Genomic DNA, 18,695 nt, shown 5'->3' with positions numbered 1-18,695 from the left:
ATAATTTAGGTCACTTAAATATACCATTAATAAGTAACTATTTAAAAAATGTGTGTGTGTGTGTGTGTGTGTGTGTGTGTGTGTGTAAAACCCAGGGAAATTACTTTCAATTAATGTTTCTGGAGAACTTTAAGATGCCTCAAACTCAAGATAAAAACATGCAATCAAGTAACACTTTGGAAAATAACTTCTAAAAAGCACCCCAAATCAGCATTGTCTCTATATTCTGAAAAGGTCCCTAAACACCGTTAACAAGAGTCAGGGGACGCCACCTCCCACGGACCCCGCGCAGCGGCCCCCACCTGGTCTCCTCTTTCTTGTGCTCCATCTCAGCTTCCAGCTGTTGCTTCCGCAGCTGGGTCTCTTTCTCCCTTCTTAATCGTTTCTCCAACAAAGCTGCCCGTTTCATTGCCATATCATTTTCTGCTTTTTGATCATCCTAAGAGTGAATGTCATTGAGAAAGAGGAAACATCTGAGGCACCAATATCCTCATGTTCAATGCTTGTGGCCACTTGGAGGGGTCACTCTTAATAACTGAAAATCCAAACTGTCTAGTGAAGCTCACTCCAACCTCACCATAGATGGACATGTTCCAAAATTATGAGGGAAGAAATGAATTAAAGTGGTAATACTTTTATCTAGTAACAAAGGACACAAACTTCTTTGATTACATGTTTTCAAACCTTAGGAAATTAGCAAAAAACAACATAAAAAGGGGAAATAAAAGACAAAGTTTTTTTGGGCCCTTATAAATAACTGATAGAGTGGAGAGTTTCCCCACAATTTTTAAAACTGCATTTAAATTGTATTTAAATACATGCTTAATACAGAAAACTCAAGTAAAAGCATCAAAAAAAATTAGCTACCCAAAGCTGTATCACATAAGTGAAGCTATTGCTGCATGATTTTTTTAAAAAAGTTGAGGTTCTGACAGTTTGCTTGCTGGGTTCTGAACTATACCACAAGTTTTTCCTTTGAAGAGAAGACGGGCATACTTATACTCCTAACCCCAGAGCTAGTTCATGACCTGTAGGTGTCCTGAGCCTGCCCCAGCTTCTACCTGAATGCTCAGGGAGCTCAAAAGTCAGGAAAGTAACCAGCTGTAGAAGTGGTTCCCTGTCGTAACGATGCCTTGCTTATTATTAATTCAACAAGTGTTTCCTGCGTGTCTAATACACTCACAACATAGTGTCAGACATTACAGATACTAAAATATGAAAAAGATAGGGCACCTTAGGTTAAGGAGCTTCTAGATCCCACGGGGAAGAGGTACAAACAAGGTGCTTTGCACAGAAACCCAGAGAGAGATGAACTCTGAATGGAGAAAGTCAGAAGATACCATTCAAACAGTCAGTCCAAACATTCACACGTCTGTGTCAAACAAACTACACACACTGCAATTTGCCAGGCACTTTACTATGTTCTGGGGATAAGGAGATGCAGTGTCTCTAGGAGTTCACAGTCCAAGAGAAATTGTAACAGAAGCAAATCACAAGGTAATTGGAAATTCTGGGTCAGCAGCATTACTATGAGGATGTTTAGGATACAAGAGACACAGAGAACATATTCACATCTACCCAAGGAATCATGAAAGGCTGCAGCAAACAGATGAGGCCTGAAGTTAGTCTTACAAAACATCCCAAACAGAGTTATGGGGGGAGAGGGTGGACCAACAGGCTTGGATCAGTCTGTGAAAGGCCCCTGAATACATGCTGAGGGGTTTAAGTTTATCCAACAGGCAACTTTAAGAGACTCCGTCAAGTTATGCTACCAAGTGGCAGTGTGACGAATGGGACCATGACAGAGGCAGGGAGCCCCGTGAATGAGCTATGACCATGGTCCAAGGGGGGAGTACTGGGCAGTGAAAACTGAAGTGAGGAAACGAGGGTAGAGATGGACGGTACGTTTTACACCCAAGGATGCCCCTGTGTTCTCCTTTCTCTGCAGGAGCAGAGGTAGCAAGGTCTCTGAAATTAAACACATCTATTACTGTCTACAGTAGCAGCCTATTTAAAAAAAAAACAGTACTTTTACACGGTTAAGAGACAAAACACAACCCACATTCAAATTTTTAAACATTAAAAAGGGCCGAGAGGGCCATCTCTCTATGACCAACTTCAAAGTAAGTTACCAGGTTCCAATATTTAATGATCCTAAGTAAAACTAGCGATTGTAACCACTTCAGTATTCGCGGGTTTTAACCCCAATAGGACTGCTGTACGTTTCATTTAAAACCCGAAATTATAAACTGTTGCCACTGAGTGCTGTCTTTCTATCTATATTCTTAATTGTGGAGCTATTCAGGACCACAAACTATCTACTTTAGTCTCTTAACTAAAAAAATAAACATGAGTAGCACACATATACATGTTTCTGATTATAAAAAACCATAGGGAATTTGGAAAAATATAAAGATGAAAAAAGGGATGACAGGAGAAACGTTTTTAAATAGTATTAGGCTCTCTGGTTCTAATATCTATGATAAATTTCAAGATCTTACCATCACGAGGTGATACTGTTCAGGATCTGTGTTAGTTGGCTGTAGTACTGTTTAAACACATGTCACATCCAACACCGATCCTGAGATTAGGGGTCATATGCTACACCTTCGCCAATGCTTCTAGAGAAGCTATTTCAAGGACAACTGCTCCAATTATATACTTTTAAATGTTTCACCTTGCAAGAGTCTGTCTGGTCAGTTTTCAAAAGATTTTTAAAAAAACAATACATATAAAGGGAGATGGTCAATATTAAGAAAATAAACTAAAACAGACTTACATGCAATGCCAAGTTAGGAGCTTTTTACAAAGTGGCCACTGAACATCTTTTGGAAGAGCGTGAATCACTTGGTTTTCAAAAGGCTTTGGTGAAAGTGAGAGAGAGTCAGAGGGACAAAAACAGCACGTCTAAACATGTACCACGATGTGATGAAAGGAGGGCTGTTCTAGAAACCAATGTGCCTGAACAGAACTGCAGTCCACAAGGGGCGGGCCAGAATACATTTTAGGACTAAAGGCAGACCAGTAACGAGAAGGGCTGCTGCTAAAGAAGCAAGCGTGCCGACAGAAAACACCCACCAGCGAAGAGGCCTAGGACCACGCGGGTTAGCTTTACCTTAAAGAAGAATCCACAGCATACTTTCTGGTCGTCATCAACTTGTTCTTTATCACTTTCTCCGTCATATTTTTCAACAGATACATCAGCCTTTTCAGGGGCTTTCAAATCTGAGAGGGAGACTTCAATCAGATTGGCACTTTTAGGAGCAGCAGGTGGGAAAGCAGGTCTGCAAGGAGGCTCTGCAGGTTGACTCACGCAGTCCTCACTCCGGGTGGGCCACGCGGTCTCCGTGGCGGGCTGCGCCAGGCCCTCGGGAGCCGCAGGGGGCAGGGCCCGCGCCTCCTCGTCCTCCGGGATGTGTCCACGCTGCTCCCGAGGGCCCGTGGACCCCTCCCCCTCCTCCTCCCCCTCCTCGTCCTCCGCTCCCTCCTTGCGTCCGGACTCCTTCGCTTCCGGCTCTCCGCCGCCCCCCAAGCACACGAAGGACCTGGTCTGAATGGGGACCTGACTCGGGGAGAACCTCCTGAGCCGAGGGAGGCTGTCCACAGACCGAGGGGGCGTCAGCGTTCGGTGCAAGGGCGTGAGTTTTAATTCATTTGGCCTGGGAGTCCTCTGAGTTTTCACGGAGGAGGAGGTGCTCCTCCTGGCAGCGGGCTGCGGAGACGGGTGGGCGGGGCGGGGGGCTTCGGCCGGCGGCCGGTGGGGCTTCCCTGCGCGGGCCTGCCGGTGGGGGGAGGGCGGGGGCGGGGAGATGACCCAGGCCTGCTGCTCGCGCATGTGCATCAGCAGCTCCTGCTGCAGCGCCAGGCGCTGCATCTCCCGCTGCAGGACGAGCAGGGAGGCGTTGAGCCTCTCGATGGAGCGCGTGTGCTCCAGCAGCTCGCCGTCCTGCGGCGGCTCCTCCGAGGGGCCGGCCGGGCTCCACGGCCCCTCGGGGTCGCCGGGCGCGCTCGGGGACGGCGGCCACCTGCCCACGGGGCTCTCCGCGCCCTCCTTGGGGTCCACCGGGGACCCGCTCCTCGGCCCGTTCGCCTTGTGCGGCTCCTTCTCCGGCGGCCGCTCCGTGTACACTTTCCCGTCCTCCGCGCCGGCCGCCTCCTCCCGGGCCGGGGAGGGGCCGTCCCCTTTCCTTTTCACCACGGTGAGAAAGGCCGTCCGTCCCATCTTCTGCCTCTGCTTGGTGAACGCGGCCTCCATCTTCTTCTTCTGGGCCTCGATGGCCCGCCGTTTCTCCTCCAGCTTCATCCTGAGATGCACCACCTCGGAGGCCAGCAGCTGCGTGGTGTCCCGGCCGTGCGGAAGGCCCGTGTCCTCTGGGGTCTGTGCCCAGGCCACCACGTGAGGGATGTTGAGCTCCGAGCCCTCCGGCGTGGTCTTCTGAGAACTGCTGCCGCTGCTTTTTCCGTCGGTGTGATTCAGCTTCCTGAATTTCTGTTCGGCAAAGCTGGTCATCTTCACGCCGGAACTGGAGGAGGCGCTGCTACCGGGCTGGGACTTGGTGCTGACGGTGCTGGGACAGGGACTCAAGGCATCTCTGGGGTTGTAGTCCTGGAGGAATTTGGACGTGTCGTCCACGTCAGAGTCCAGACTCACGGTGTAGTCTCTCAGGGAAGAGTCTTCATCCAGAGTTTCCGGAATGTCCTCTGAAGGGACGTGGATCCCCGTGTCCACCTCCGTGTTGTCAGTGACGGGGCTCGAGCCACCTTTCGTGTCCGCCACGCTCTCGGGACTGGACTGGCTGCGCGGGAGGCTGGAGTTCAGGACGCCCATCTCCTGGCTGTGGAGGAAGAAGCCGTTGGCAAGCTGGTCCGGCCGAGGGGTGTGGGCAGGCTTCTCGGTGTCGTGGATTATCTGTAAGGCTTCTTCGATGCTGGGGGTCCCGACCTGACTGCCGAACTCATCAAAGAGCACTCTGTTCTGCAGAGCTCCATTCGGAAGCCTGGGATGCACGTTCTGCTTAGAGCCTAGTTCGTTTGTGTTCAGGGGCACGTAGGCCGTCAGGTGGCCCTGAGAGCCCACGTGAAGTTCCTCTTCAATGCTTCCTGCTCCCTCCTCCCCATTTACTGGCTTGAAGGACAGATTTTTCCTGATGTTCTTGGATACACGGCTGTTGTTCAGAGTGAGTCCTTCATTACTAATGGACCGAGTGATTCCTTGGTTTGGAGCGGATCTCTGTAAACTACTTTCTTTATCAAAAGAAATGTCAAATGAAACGCCATGCACTGATGATCTAAAAAAAAATTAAAGAGAAAATCTTTAAATAATATAAAATTAAAATTTCTCTTTAAAAAATGAAAGAGAAAATCTTTAAATAATAATAAGAAAATCTTTAAATAATAATCTTTAAATAATTTCTTTTTCGATGTTTTCAGAGAGGAAACAATCTGATATCACTGAACAACAGTTATTTGAAATTATGCTTCCTTTCTTTCCCATTTCTCATAGTCACATTGTCCTCAAGGCGAGGGTAAGGCTGTGGGGCCACCCGTCACATTTGGCCCCTTTGGTCACTCTATCGTCGGCCCACGTTGCCCTTTTCAAATGCAGGTACTAATTAAATTGCAATCTGGCTAACAAGGGTGGGGGGCGGAGGATGGGCAGTTCTTGAGAACGTGAGTACACGAAAAATAAGTCTCTGTGTACCTTTTCTCCTTGGGCCATGTCCCTATGAAGCCGTCAACATAGGACATAGATGAAGACCTTCTTATTCCTCCTTCAAATGCATAAAAGTAGAAGTCATTGAAATCATGTCAAAAAAATTTAACTTACAACAATTTAACAGATTTCACATAAGGTAAGTACATGTGGAGAAATAAAGATCATTGTGTTAAGAAGAGCAAGCAGAGAGAAACAGAGCCCTTTTAGTGTGTCATATGTAACACTTTTTAGAAAAAAGAACTGGATACTTTTATTTACATTTATTCTCAATCATTTTCTAGTTAACCACTTAAATGGCATTTTCCTAGGCTTTTTCAAATACATTACCTGAGGCTGAAGGATGAGCTTGGGGACGTGAGTGTCTAGAAGGCAAGTGAGGACGAGAGTGTGTAAGCGCAGCTCCTTCCCCACTGCAACGTAAAATACTGGTCAATCAAATGTCATAAAATGTCTAGCTCTTGCATATAAATTTTAGATACAACAGCTGAAGTCGGAAACAACACTGTCACTTCCGACTCTCCATCCTAAGTGAAAAAAAAGAATAAGGAAACATAATATAGTGTTTAAACCAAAGAATGGCAGTGATTATATGTATCTCTATGTATTTTATGTCTTTTAGCCCAAGAGCTTGAAACACTACTTTCATATACAGCTCAATGTCCTTGTGAGATAAGATATGGCACATTATTTTCATTTTACGAATAGAAACTGAGAATTAAAGAAAGTAAAGTTGTCAACTTGCAATATTCTGGTCGAACCTCAATCTCTAAAAGTACAGGAATGATGAATCCTTGTGGAAGAGCCTGGCACCTCCTGCTCGTGGGCACTCTGTACATCTTTAACACTTATATTTTTTCTGATTTAACTCCACCCTGTTCCAATTAATGCAGCGGATTACACAGTCTACTTCTCGGTTTCTGATGACATTTGGCCACAATTTAGTTTTTCTTTTTCTACGTTTTCAGTCCACCACGGCCTACCTTGTAGCAGGCGAAACTAAGCATCCTGACCCCAAAGGGCTGAGAATAAGCTGACAGCAGGATGCAGTGACCTCTGCAGCTCTCTGCGACCACACTAGCTCTCGGCTAATGCAAACTGCGAAGATGAACAAGCAACTAAAGGATACAAAGGTAAACCACAATGCTGCATTCTTATGATTTAATGAAAGCTTAATTCACGAGCTTTCCAAAAGCAACAACACCCGGAGCACGTGTATACCTTTGCTTGTCGCTTAGCTCCCACAGCCCCCGCCCCTGCACGGCACATCAGTGTCCTCTCACTCGCGTCCCCGGTCGTTTCCTGGGAAACCCGAGGGAGAGGACCCCACGCTGCTCCCTGTCACGTCCGTCTCTCTCATCCCTCCTCCAGTAGCTTTTCCACAGCCTCTACCCTTCCTACATCTACAACAGGAGTGTAATCCTCAAGAGATGCAAGTTCAGTTATTAAAATAGGTTCACTCTTTTCTTCTTCCCCAAGTAATGGCTGAACTGTTGTACCTTCCTACAGTTGCCTTACTTCACGCCTGCATAGAGGATTTTGATGTGGGGTGATTCCTGTACAGGTTAGTAGCCAAGCATGTGCAGTAGCTGCTACAAATGTCTTGCTTTACTGTCTTCTTCCTTTGGCTTTTTTTCCTCATAAGGTCACCATTCAGGTGCGATAACATTTGTAGATGTGGCTGCATTATTCTCAGGAAGAGTAGAAATCCTTGAATCCTTCCCCAAAAGTTCTACAATGGGAGAACTACAAATGGACCATATGGAAACTCATAGAAATGAAAGGATTACACCATGACTCTTCAAGGAAAAGGATTCAGACATCCATCTGGTTATAGGAAGTTCTTCTGCTGGGAGAAAGGAAAAAGGTAGCCACTCAGATATCTGAGAGACAGAGAAGAGATGAGTCTTCCAGAGGATCCTAAGACATTTCCCAGTGTCAGAAAGGTGGAAGATCGTCCACTCAAGTTCCTAGAAATAATAATCATGGAGTAACCTAGTCTTTAACTGGAAAGTTTCAGAGGTTGTAAAGATTTAACAGTACGAGAGTTGCGACCTAGAATATTGAGTGTTTTCTAAGTTTTCAGGGAAGGAAATGCCGCTATCTGACCGACCCAGGAAAGCACTGAGGAAATAGCGTGTACAAAGAAGTTTCCGACGGGATAAAACAGAGACGCTCCTAGATCAGCCACAGTCTAACCTAATCTCTTTGTGGTACATCTCAGGGGTGGTTACGAAATAGAAAACTTAGTGGAAGTAGGAAAATTTATAGGAGTAAATCAGAGGGTAAGGGAAGGAAAATGCGTTCTTAATCTGAAGGAAACACTTAGCGAGTTCAGAAGTTCACGGCGCTGAGAAGCCCTGTTACAGACGCAGTAAGAGTACTGTAAGGGTTCTGTCTATGCTCATTAGCACACAGTAGAGAGAGAAGCTTCTTAGATGTGAGGAGGGGGTGACAACTTCAGTACAAGCTCATACTTCATGCAGAAAGAACTTTCAATTTCTTACTCATAATTTTTAAAATGTATTTTTAATAGATCTGCTTGAATTTCTAAAAAAAAATAATCCCCCAATACATCTGTTTTAAACTTAAAATAAAAATCAGGTAAGTTAGGGAGCCCAGAGTCAATACACATTTTAGGTTCTAAAAAATACGCATTAGAAGTGCTTATATGGGCTTCCCTGGTGGCGCAGTGGTTGAGTCCGCCTGCCGATGCAGGGGACGCGGGTTTGTGCCCTGGTCCGGGAAGACCCCACATGCCGCGGAGCGGCTGGGCCCATGAGCCATGCGGAGCGGCTGGGCCCATGAGCCATGGCCGCTGAGCCTGCGCGTCCGGAGCCTGTGCTCCGCAGCGGGAGAGGCCACAACAGTGAGAGGCCCACATACCGCAAAAAAAAAAAAAAAAAAAAAAGTGCTTATAGGATCTGCTGGAAGACATTTTTAAACAAATTAATGTCTCTATCACATACTTGGGTCAGAAGTCAGGATTATCTTGCTATTAAATGTTTACTTTGCTTCCAATTCAGTTCCCAATACTAAGAACTAAAGCATTAGATAAAGATTCAACAGTACAATAAATATTCCACTGTGCTCTATGCATAGCTACAGTAACCGGCAAACAAAACAGTAGGGAAAACTGCCTCAAAGATTAAAAAATTATTAAAAAATTGAAAAATTAAAAACTTCCCCCTGGCCTAAGAGTTACCTATCATTTAACCATCATATAATCTCAATTATAAACAAGTTATCCAGCAAAAGTTTAGTTTTAGGCTGATTATTTGGACCTTCGGATAATATTCCCCCACTTTTCAGTGTGATTCATAAAAGCCTATTTACGAAACATTCATTTCCGTGTAAATTTCAATTACGGTGATGTTAAAACAGGCTTTAATAGGGTAAGTTAATTGAAAAATTTATTTAGTTCAAAGTCCAACTGAAACTTCAAAAACTCTAATGTAATAAAATTTTGATTTCCTTAGTGAATGGAATCGATGTTCTGGACTCTACCTTGGGGTGAAGTCAGAGCTGTCCAAGGCGTTTCTCTGGTCAGCAGTTAAGACAGGAACTGAGGGCAGATCGTCCACAGGTTCAGCTACAGGAAAGGAAAAAAACCTCAGAATTACATAGTTAGCATGTTTCCAACACTGCTTCAAGAATTATGAGCCACAAATAAATGTTTAAGTTTAACCGCAATTTTCCTTATTATAGAGAAATCTTAGCATATTTAGTTTTCTCCTTAAATAATTTTCAAAAGGACAAATTTTCTTTAAACTGTTCTTGGAAGTGTTCTGGCTTAAAAAAATCCACGTGATTGGGGCTTCCCTGGTGGCACGGCGGTTAAGAATCCGCCTGCCAATGCAGGGGACACAGGTTTCAGCCCTGGTCTGGGAAGATCCCACACACCACGGAGCAAGTAAGCCCGTGCACCACAACTACTGAGCCTGTGCTCTAGAGCCCGCAAGCCACAACTACTGAGCCCACATGCCACAACTACTGAAGCCCACGTGCCCTAGAGCCTGTGCTCTGAAGCAAGAGAAGCCACCGCAATGAGAAGCCCGCGCACCGCAACAAAGAGTAGCCCCCGCTCGCCACAGCTAGAGAAAGCCCGCGTGCAGCAACCAAGACCCAACGCAGCCAAAAATAAATAAATGAATTAAAAAAAAATCCACTTGATTAAGGCTAATCGGGAGAAAAAAGGCATAATATAAGATGAATACACGTATTTAAAATAAAAATAAACGAGTGTCTAATTTTGCTAAAAGCTTTCACAGAACTTCAGTTACACACGGTCACTTTTACGTCTATGAAATAGTTGGTATTTTGGTAATCAATTAGAGACAGAATTTCATTGGTTGGCAATTAAAACCACTGGTATAGTTTACATTTTTGTAAATAACGCTCATTTATTTTTTGCTTTGGAGACCTAATATAACAGCTGTTGAATATTTTGAACAGTGGGCTTCACAGATGAGATCATACAAGGCAACGTACATGAAAACTCTAGGTTAACGGTGCAAAGCTGTACAGTATCGTTTGTGGTAACTGCTGAAGACACCTGGCTTTATTAGGCAGTGGCCTTCAGGAAAGGCCTCAGCTGCTCTCTAGGTCTGCCTCGTTACATGACAGCTCTGCCCTAAGCAGCTCAGAGACACAACAGGTTAAACACTCATTTCCCGCATGTTTTACAGTATCTGGCCTGGGACGCAGTGGGCCAGCTGACGGAAGGCAGCTCATTCTACTCACCAGAGTGGTACCGCCCTCCCACATCCCTTACCCACTGCCGCCTCAGTACGTAGTTTTCCCTCCTTCTTGATCTCTTTCTCATCTCTCATATTTTTTGAGGGAAGGGGTGGGGATGGGGAGAAATGAGGGAAAATACAAAAACATGGCACCAAGGAAAGCAGCTGGCGAGCTGGGAGGCACAGTGATCCCACTTCGTGCTGGGCAGGGCGCTGCCAGCAGGCAGAGCCCAGAGTTGTGATGGAGGCAGGTTCTCTAGTGGGCCCTCACTTAGCATGTGGGATTGATTTTCCCCTACAGAAATGAAACTCTGGTTTTATAATGGAAGCCGGTGGAAAATTTGTTCTGCTTTAGAGAAAATAGAGAAAGATTTTTTTTGTTCTTCATTTCCAGAGATCTTTATAGTAACATACCCCTGTATTTCTTATCAGTGTCCTTATTATGAGCAATCAATAGATCGTGGTACTGTAACAATCACAAAACCTACTAGGTTTAAAAAGAAAGATAACAAGCCCCTTTATGGTTTAAGGGCAAGTTCAAATTACAGATTAAAGCCAAGCCATAATTTGAGTGGCTTCTGGGCAACAATGTTAAAAAACTCAGACTCTAACAGGGAACAAAAGCTAGGGATGGGGGTAAAAGATGCAGAGAGAGGAAAGTGGGCAAACAGTCAAAGCTAAAAGGTCCATAGCATAAGCCGCGGGATGCAGGGCTGTTCTCGCCACCTCCTTTTCCTCCCCTACACCACGTCTGTCACGGAGAATTTAGTGGCTTTAAACGTTGAGAGAGAATTTATCAAGGCTAGACTAGGAAACAGCAACAGGCTTTCCTGTAAAAGAATAACCAGGTGAGGCTATCTGAACGCTCCATCCTGCTTGTTTACGGGAACACTGATCACCTCCTTGCGGACGAGCATCGCGGGGCTGGACGAAGGAGGGCTTCACGACCTCAAACCACCAGAAGAGCTCCGCCATGAACACCAGGTAGTTACTCTGTGCGAGAGGCAAGAAGTTAGGAGAGAAAGCAGGTAACGCCCGACCAGAAAGCAATGACAGAGAGTTACCTATTAAAACACAGCTCGATATAGCATTCACCCATCAAAATCTGTGGTGTTTTTTTTTTAAAGAAATGATAAAGCTTATAATCCCTAAGGCTGTGCTGTGGGTTCCTTCTCAGAAGCTTTCCATTCTCAGTTATACTTCTTTCTCCTATACGTTTATTCTTCTCCTCAGCTGAGTCCTTCGTGCTTGGCTTGTACACGTGCTCCAACCTCTGCCACTGAACGCAGCCGAAACCGGCACGCGATCCTTCATCCTCCGGCTTCCGTCCACCCGGCCTGCTCGTCGCTTCAGACTTCTGTAACACCAGCCTCTCCCAGCAACCTGCTCTCGGCCCTCCTCTCCCTAATCCACTCCGGTCTGGCACTCAGGCGCCCTCGCTCTAAGCCAGCATTTGCTTAAGTCACCAATGTCTGTGTCACTAAATGAAACAGATTTTTTCGTCTTCGTCGCCCCCAAGCCCTCAGCAGCATTCAATACTCCTGATGTCTGAACACCGCCGCCCACACCCACCAGCTATCAGAGGGCCCCCAAAGGCACGACTGCACTTGCACTTTCTATTTCTCTGTGCCAGGCGTCTTCCCCGCAAGTCTGATCAGACCCCATCCTTACTTCCCTGAACGGCAGCCACCTTCCCAGTGCACAAAGCAAACCTGGGAGTCACCGCGACACCAGCCTCTTTCTCCCCTCGTACCCGATTTGCCGCCGAGGCCTGCAGGTTCTGCACCTCAGCAGCCCTGGAATCCACCCACTTCTCTCCACCTGCATCCTAACTGCCCTCACTCAAACTGTTTCCGCCTCTTGGTTAGCACACGGCCATTTCTTCTTCGGCTTATGAAGCCAAACTTTTCAAAATGCAACACCCCTTCCCCCGCTTGCCCCTGCCCTTGGGAGACTGACTGTAGCTTACAAGCGGGTACCTGATTGGGTCCCTTTTCAATATCTCCAGCTTCATCTAATACCATATTCTCCAGGGTTCCTCATCGTACCCATCAGACTATATGGTCAAAAGGACAAAGCTGTGCTCACCACTACATCTTCAGTGTTTAAGACAGTGCCTGGTACATAAGAGATGTCCAATAAATATTTATTGAACGAACATATAAATGAATGAATAAACATATCATAAGAAAGGCCAGTCACTGGCAAAGCGTCGAAATGTTGATACGGAATACCTCTGGGCAGTAAGATGATTGTGACTTCTAGTTTTTCTTTACACTTATCTCACAGTATACTTTCTAAAACCAAAGTATAACATTATATTTAAAGCATTGGGGCTAGGTTCCAGGTCTACTAGTACAGTTCACTGAAAGCTCTGTATATCTCTTGGAAAAACAGTGTTTAAGGACCCCAGAATTGTCTGTTGATAGGAAATTAATTACTATCTTAAGGACCCCGGAGCTCAACATCACTAATCATCAGGGAAACGCAAATCAAAACCACAAGGAGAGACCACCTCACACCTGTCAGAATGGCCATCGTCAAAAAGATAAGCGATAACAAGCGCTGATGAGGGTGTGGAGAAAAGGGAACCCTTGTGCACTGTTGGTGGGGATGTAAAATGGTGCAGCCGCTATGGAAAACAGTATGCAGATTCCTCAAAAAATTAAAAATAGAACCACCATATGATCCAGCAATCCTATCTGGGTACCTAAGCAAGGAAAATGAAAACAGATCTCTTGAAGAGATATCTGCACTTCCATGTTCACTGCAGCCAAGACATGGAAATGACCCGAGTGTCCACCAGCAGATGAATGGATAAAGATGCGGTGTACGTGCAGCCATGAGAAACAAGGGAAGTCTGCCATTTGCAACCACACAGGCGGCTCTTGAAGGCACTGTGTGAAGTGAAATTAAGTCAGACGGAGAAACAGTTGTATGTGGAATCTGAAAAAGCCAGACCCACAGAAACAGAACAGAACAGAGCGGTGGTTCCCAGGGACTGGGGTAGGGGAGATGCGGGAGTACTGGTCAAGGGTGCAAACTCCCAATTATAAAATGAATACCTTCCGGGGATCAACTAATTATAGTTCATGATAACTGTATTATATACATGAACATTGCTGAAAGAGTAGATCTTAAATGTTCACAACAAAAATGGTAATTATGTGACGTGATGAGGATGTTGACTGACACTACGGTGACAATCATTCTGCTGTATGTAAGTGAATCAAATCAACACACTGTACACCTTAAACTTATACAATGTTATATGTCAATTATATCTCAATAAAGCTGGAAAAAATTTAGTTTAAGCACCTTGGTAAGATAACTGTCCTAATAACATAATTGTACTGTGTTTGGCCACTAGATGTCAGCATAGTAAGAAATAATTTTCCCAGTGACTAGTTTATGAAGAGAATTTCTTTCTGAATTTACGATGATTAAACAGCAATAAATCTGTCACCATATTCCTGGAATGGTACCAGATTAATTTCTTCTTTCAGTTAAGACAGTCATGCAGCTATACATTAACGTTCTTAAACACTGTAAACGATATCAAAGAATACAAATACACAGAACATAGAATAAAAACTAAAAGTATACTTTAACTCCTCTCCCTCACATCCTAATACTGCACTCAGAAGAAACCACTGTTAACAGTTCTGTGCTTATCTCTCTACAGACCTCTTCCCATGCATCTGTATGTGTGTAGATGTGCATACAAACAGAAAAAGGATTTTTAAAATATATGTAAATTGCATCAGGCCGTAAATAACGTGTGCTCCCCGCGCGCTTCCCTTAGTAACTCCTAGCGAGCTTTCCGCATCAATAAGATACCCCTGCCTCCTTCAAACAGCTACTTTACAAGACATTTCAAGTGCAGCCCTCCCGAGGTGAACTGCCGCCAACTCTTCACCACCACGAGCAATCCTTATACGTCCTTCTGTGCGCTTTAAATGTGGTTAGAGAATGCCCATCTGCCCTCTAAAAAGAGCACACCAGTGTACAAGTCCACCACGAGGGGAAAAGAGGGCTCACTCCCTATTCCCCACAAACAGTTGTTACTCAAGTTAACAAATGACAAGGTGGCCAGCACCGTGGACCGAGCAACCTCTGGCGGGCTTGGAATCTTAAAACACTCACTTGAGGTCAAAACTGTGGTTCTAATAATTTAGCAGAGAGCCCAGAAAGTGACCAAAGTCTTCTCTGCAGATAATTATCTATTTTTAAAGTGCCTGATTTAAGAAAATGTCTTTGTATCTGGATCATGCCCAGACTAAGCTAATCTAAACATCAGGGATATATGTTATTTATTGGAAGTCCAAGGTATACAACTTAAGCAAATGTAACCTTACAACTCAATGCATTTAATGAGGTCATATTTTTTCTTTGAGATCTCAGTAAAAGTATTTAAAATTTTTAATAGGAAGCGCCAGAAAAAGTATTAAGATAAATATGGAAATATCTCCTAACTTCCATTTTGGTAAAAATGGCAAAGTGTAAACATTCAAAATCAGTCAAGGTTTTTCTTCTGATGTGCTGGACAGTGGGGAATGGGCACTATTCTGGTCAACAGGGGCAGTGGCTTATTTTGCAAACACCGTTACCCCTGGCTCCGTCAATCTGCCTTGCGGTAAACGAGAAACGGGTACAGGAGAAAGAGAGAGACCAGAGAACAAGAATTTCAAGCATCACAAGGCACTAGCATTACGCTGGGAGGGGTCCTTTAGCAGCTTCTATGAAGGTGGGCATCGCAAAGACAATTAGGACTGACATAAAGCTGTTCCTCTCAGACTTCAAACAAATCGACTGTAAGATCATGTATTCCTAAAGCCTTCAGACCGAAGTGTTAACTTCAGGCAGGTGTACGAGAGCCGTGAAGGAATTCTGCAGCTGCAGCTGCCGGTAACAACAAGGCAGCGTTCCCACCATGAAGTTCTGGAACCTGCAGCTCAGAAGCCATCACGCCTGAGACAGGCATCTGTCTTCACCACTAGAAAGAACGCCCTAAAAGGACTGGGCGGGGGGGGGGTGTCTTTGTGCTGTCTGCTGATTTATCCCAACCACCTAGAACACTGTGAGGCACTCAATAAACATTTCTTGAAAGAAAGGCACTAAGCAACGGCCCGAAGCTAAGAGGTCGTGTGACGTCCTGAAGCAAGGGACAAGTGTATGGCTAATAAATGCGATTCCTTCCTAAAAGGTTCATTTCCAGATGAACGTAAGGTTTCCTTCCCTCTTCCCTTCGCAAGGCTTTGCCTCGAGTTCTGGGACCTGAGGGGCCCTTCTTCCCAGAGTCCACAGTCCTGCTGAGTGTCCACAGCGGCCACACCTCCTGCACGCTCCCCACAAGCGGTAGCAGCCTTCCAGGACCCAGAAACGCTTACTGGCTTATCCTCTATTTTGCTAACAACGTGAGAACAACGGTTTAGTTCTGTACTATGACATTAACTTTAGCTTTGTACTATACAAGGAACCTGTAGCTAACAGTGTAGGTTTTTTAAAAATAAAATAAAATCAGCAGAAAAGTCAAACAAAAACTATTTTTTCAAGAGTTCTTTTGTCTGAAATTACAGTTAATTTTGTAAGCTTAAAGCAGCTATACTGTTTATGTACCTAGTTATATGTTTTTTCAACAAACTTGAACAAAGGGGAAAAGGGTGATCGAAATACCTTTATGGAGGAAGCAGCGTAGAGCATGTCTTCCAGGGTGAAATGGCAACACTGGTTCAAATATTCTTGGCAAAATTCTTGAATCAGCTGCAGATTATAGAGGCTATCCGCCAAAGACATGGTTTCTTTCAAGCAAATATCTTCAAACAGGAAAAGAGCAAGGGTTAATTCTGATAATGTACATTTCATATTCATTTTGTAATTATTACCTTAATACAGATACACAACTACGTAGAATCTGTCTGACCCACACGTATAATGGCAGTGATCACTACACAGGGGCTTAGAGACCAAGCCCTCCTTAACTCAGCTACTTCCTAGAATTATACATAAATGTTCTTCTTAAAAAAAGCCGTCATTACTTATTAAATTTACTGTCTTAACTATTTCTTACCAGCTATCCACAGTTTAGAAACATGTCAATGGAACACTTACCTTCTAATCTGACGACGCCAGGACAGTAAAAATGAATAAGGGCAGCTAACGCACAGCCATCCGAGCCGTCTTTCAACAAATTTTCTACCAGCGGAATGCAAGGCAGTTGCTTAAGCAACGTCTGCTCTTTCCTGTAACGAGCCTACATTAAAAAAAAAAGAGGTAAAAATGAATAAGTACTAAGCAACATACAGGAAAAAAACAGTCCTGTAGATTCCAGTGTATCAGTAACAAAATATAAGTCACGAGAAATGAGAACTACTCACCAACATCCTCCTTTTCTAAACGTTACCACTAGACCTCACTTAACCAACAGCACTTTGGTTCTGAAGCTAAGTACTTAACATAACATTACAGCGCTCATTTATGTGAAATGCACTTAGCCTAAGAATTTACATGTGAAAGCATCCCAAAATGGATTTTGAACATTTGTTATCCAAATCATTAGTTCTGCTCTTTTGCAGATGATGAAATTCGTTCACTTTAAGGTTAGACTTCGCTTAGACCACACGTTCTTATATGGAAACAGTGAGACTCGAGCTGAAAGTATGAGGAGAGGCATCAGAGCTGGGAACAGGCAGAGGAATGTGAAACTGTCCTTAAAGGAAATGTGGCGATAAGAAACATCACTCTGAGGAACTGGAATAATATTCAATACCATGAAGATATTCTGGCTTCTCATCTGAATGCTGAGACAATGCAAATAAAGTGTAATGACTTTGAAACTGAAAAAAAACCCTCCTGGCTGAGGTTTCACTAACCAGTAACAGAGCAAGTATGAGGGTTTCTGCTCCCTCTCAGAAAAACAGATGAAATTCTTGTTTTTGAAACATTGGCTGGTGTGAGTGGATACAAACTTGTAAGGTGGTTCTCTAGAAATGAGACATGATGTAAAACTCAGAGGTTACGAGAAAGAGCTCTTAAGTCAGATCACCTAGGCTCAAATCCTGGTTCTGCCACTTCTCAGCTCTGTGATCTTGGACAAGGTACTTCAGTGCTCATTTCTCGGTTTCCCCATCTGTGAAATGGGGATAATCACAGTACCTACTTCACAGCAGCACGGAGGGTTACAGAAGATGATGGACATAAAGTGCGATGCACGCACGGGCACACAGCGGGTAACCGCCAGAGGTCAGCTGCTGATATATCAGCTCTCCTCAGGCCAAGAAAAATAATGCTGAAGGCTTAATGAAGATGCACACTGAAGTACTTTATTAGCAAAATTTACAATTATGGTGGTTACTGATATTTAAATACAGGTTTTTTTAAAGTAATCAAAACTAATTTTTCTTCTAATTCCATCTAAACTGATTATATTTCATAATTAAAATACAATTATGAAATATAATACTTTCGTGAGAATAAGAGAAAACTATTATGATTTACTGAAAGAGAAAATTTACTATGTGGTGGTGATGTCACATTTCCTCTAAATGATGCCCCTCAGAAGAGCGCACACATTCAAGGAGACATTTATCCCTATTTCCCTGTCACTGGCTACTCAAGAACAAGATTCATGGAACATCTTTTCCTCTGAAGATTTTCAGAGGAGCTTGTTCTTATGAATCAGTGGGGACTGGACATCTGTGTTTAATGGTATGTTCCAAACTCATAGACTACCTATATTCAGGAAAAAAGTCACATAGATACACTACATAAATTCTTTAATTGATTACTGACTTTTACATAATCCTTAGAAAACTTCCTCATTTTGCTGCTGGCAGACAGTTTAAAAATCAGCCATGAGAAAAGAGGAGAGAGGAGGGGAGGAAGGGAGAGAGAGAAAGAACTCAGCCAGTGGCCTCTTCTGGCCTTACACTGCCCCTCACACTTCCAGGTCCTCCCCCTCCTTTCTAGGGCCAGCTAGAAACAAAATAGCCACCTCTTGGGAATCCCCTACATGGGCTGGGCTCAGGGCCAAACTTCCCAGATCTCCAGGTCTACCCTTGTTTTCAGCCCACGGGCTGAACTGGGCTGAGCTGAGTGCCCAGAGTCATGGAACAAAGAACTGAATTGTGTGCTGTGTTGTACTGCACCCTGCCAAGGAGCACTGCTGCACAAGGTACACACAGACACATACACACGGAGCTTCATAAGGCTGCAGCCACAGAGGCCCACGGCTTAGACCAATC

The 18,695-nt window shown here is 44.4% G+C and overlaps 1 protein-coding gene across 3 annotated transcripts in view; it reads right to left on the bottom strand.

The window, feature by feature from the left end:
• The window catches only part of CAMSAP2 (calmodulin regulated spectrin associated protein family member 2), an 89,100-nt gene that overhangs the window by 10,978 nt on the left and 59,427 nt on the right, over window positions 1–18,695 (bottom strand). For all 3 annotated transcript variants that reach the window (XM_082615802.1, XM_082615801.1, XM_082615803.1), the window contains exons 5-12: window positions 16,564–16,705; window positions 16,129–16,268; window positions 11,352–11,445; window positions 9,221–9,305; window positions 6,044–6,126; window positions 5,702–5,771; window positions 3,116–5,288; window positions 303–439 (exon numbers count right to left, since the gene is read on the bottom strand). In XM_082615802.1, the coding sequence (XP_082471928.1) occupies window positions 303–439; window positions 3,116–5,288; window positions 5,702–5,771; window positions 6,044–6,126; window positions 9,221–9,305; window positions 11,352–11,445; window positions 16,129–16,268; window positions 16,564–16,705 (2,924 nt within the window). The remainder of the gene's footprint in view (window positions 1–302; window positions 440–3,115; window positions 5,289–5,701; window positions 5,772–6,043; window positions 6,127–9,220; window positions 9,306–11,351; window positions 11,446–16,128; window positions 16,269–16,563; window positions 16,706–18,695) is intronic.

The sequence above is a fragment of the Mesoplodon mirus genome (genome assembly GCF_964341445.2).
Source record: "Mesoplodon mirus genome assembly, chromosome: 3".
NCBI lineage: Eukaryota > Metazoa > Chordata > Mammalia > Artiodactyla > Ziphiidae > Mesoplodon > Mesoplodon mirus.
The sequence above is the reverse complement of the archived record's forward strand: the minus strand, read 5'-3'. Positions and strand labels throughout refer to the sequence as shown.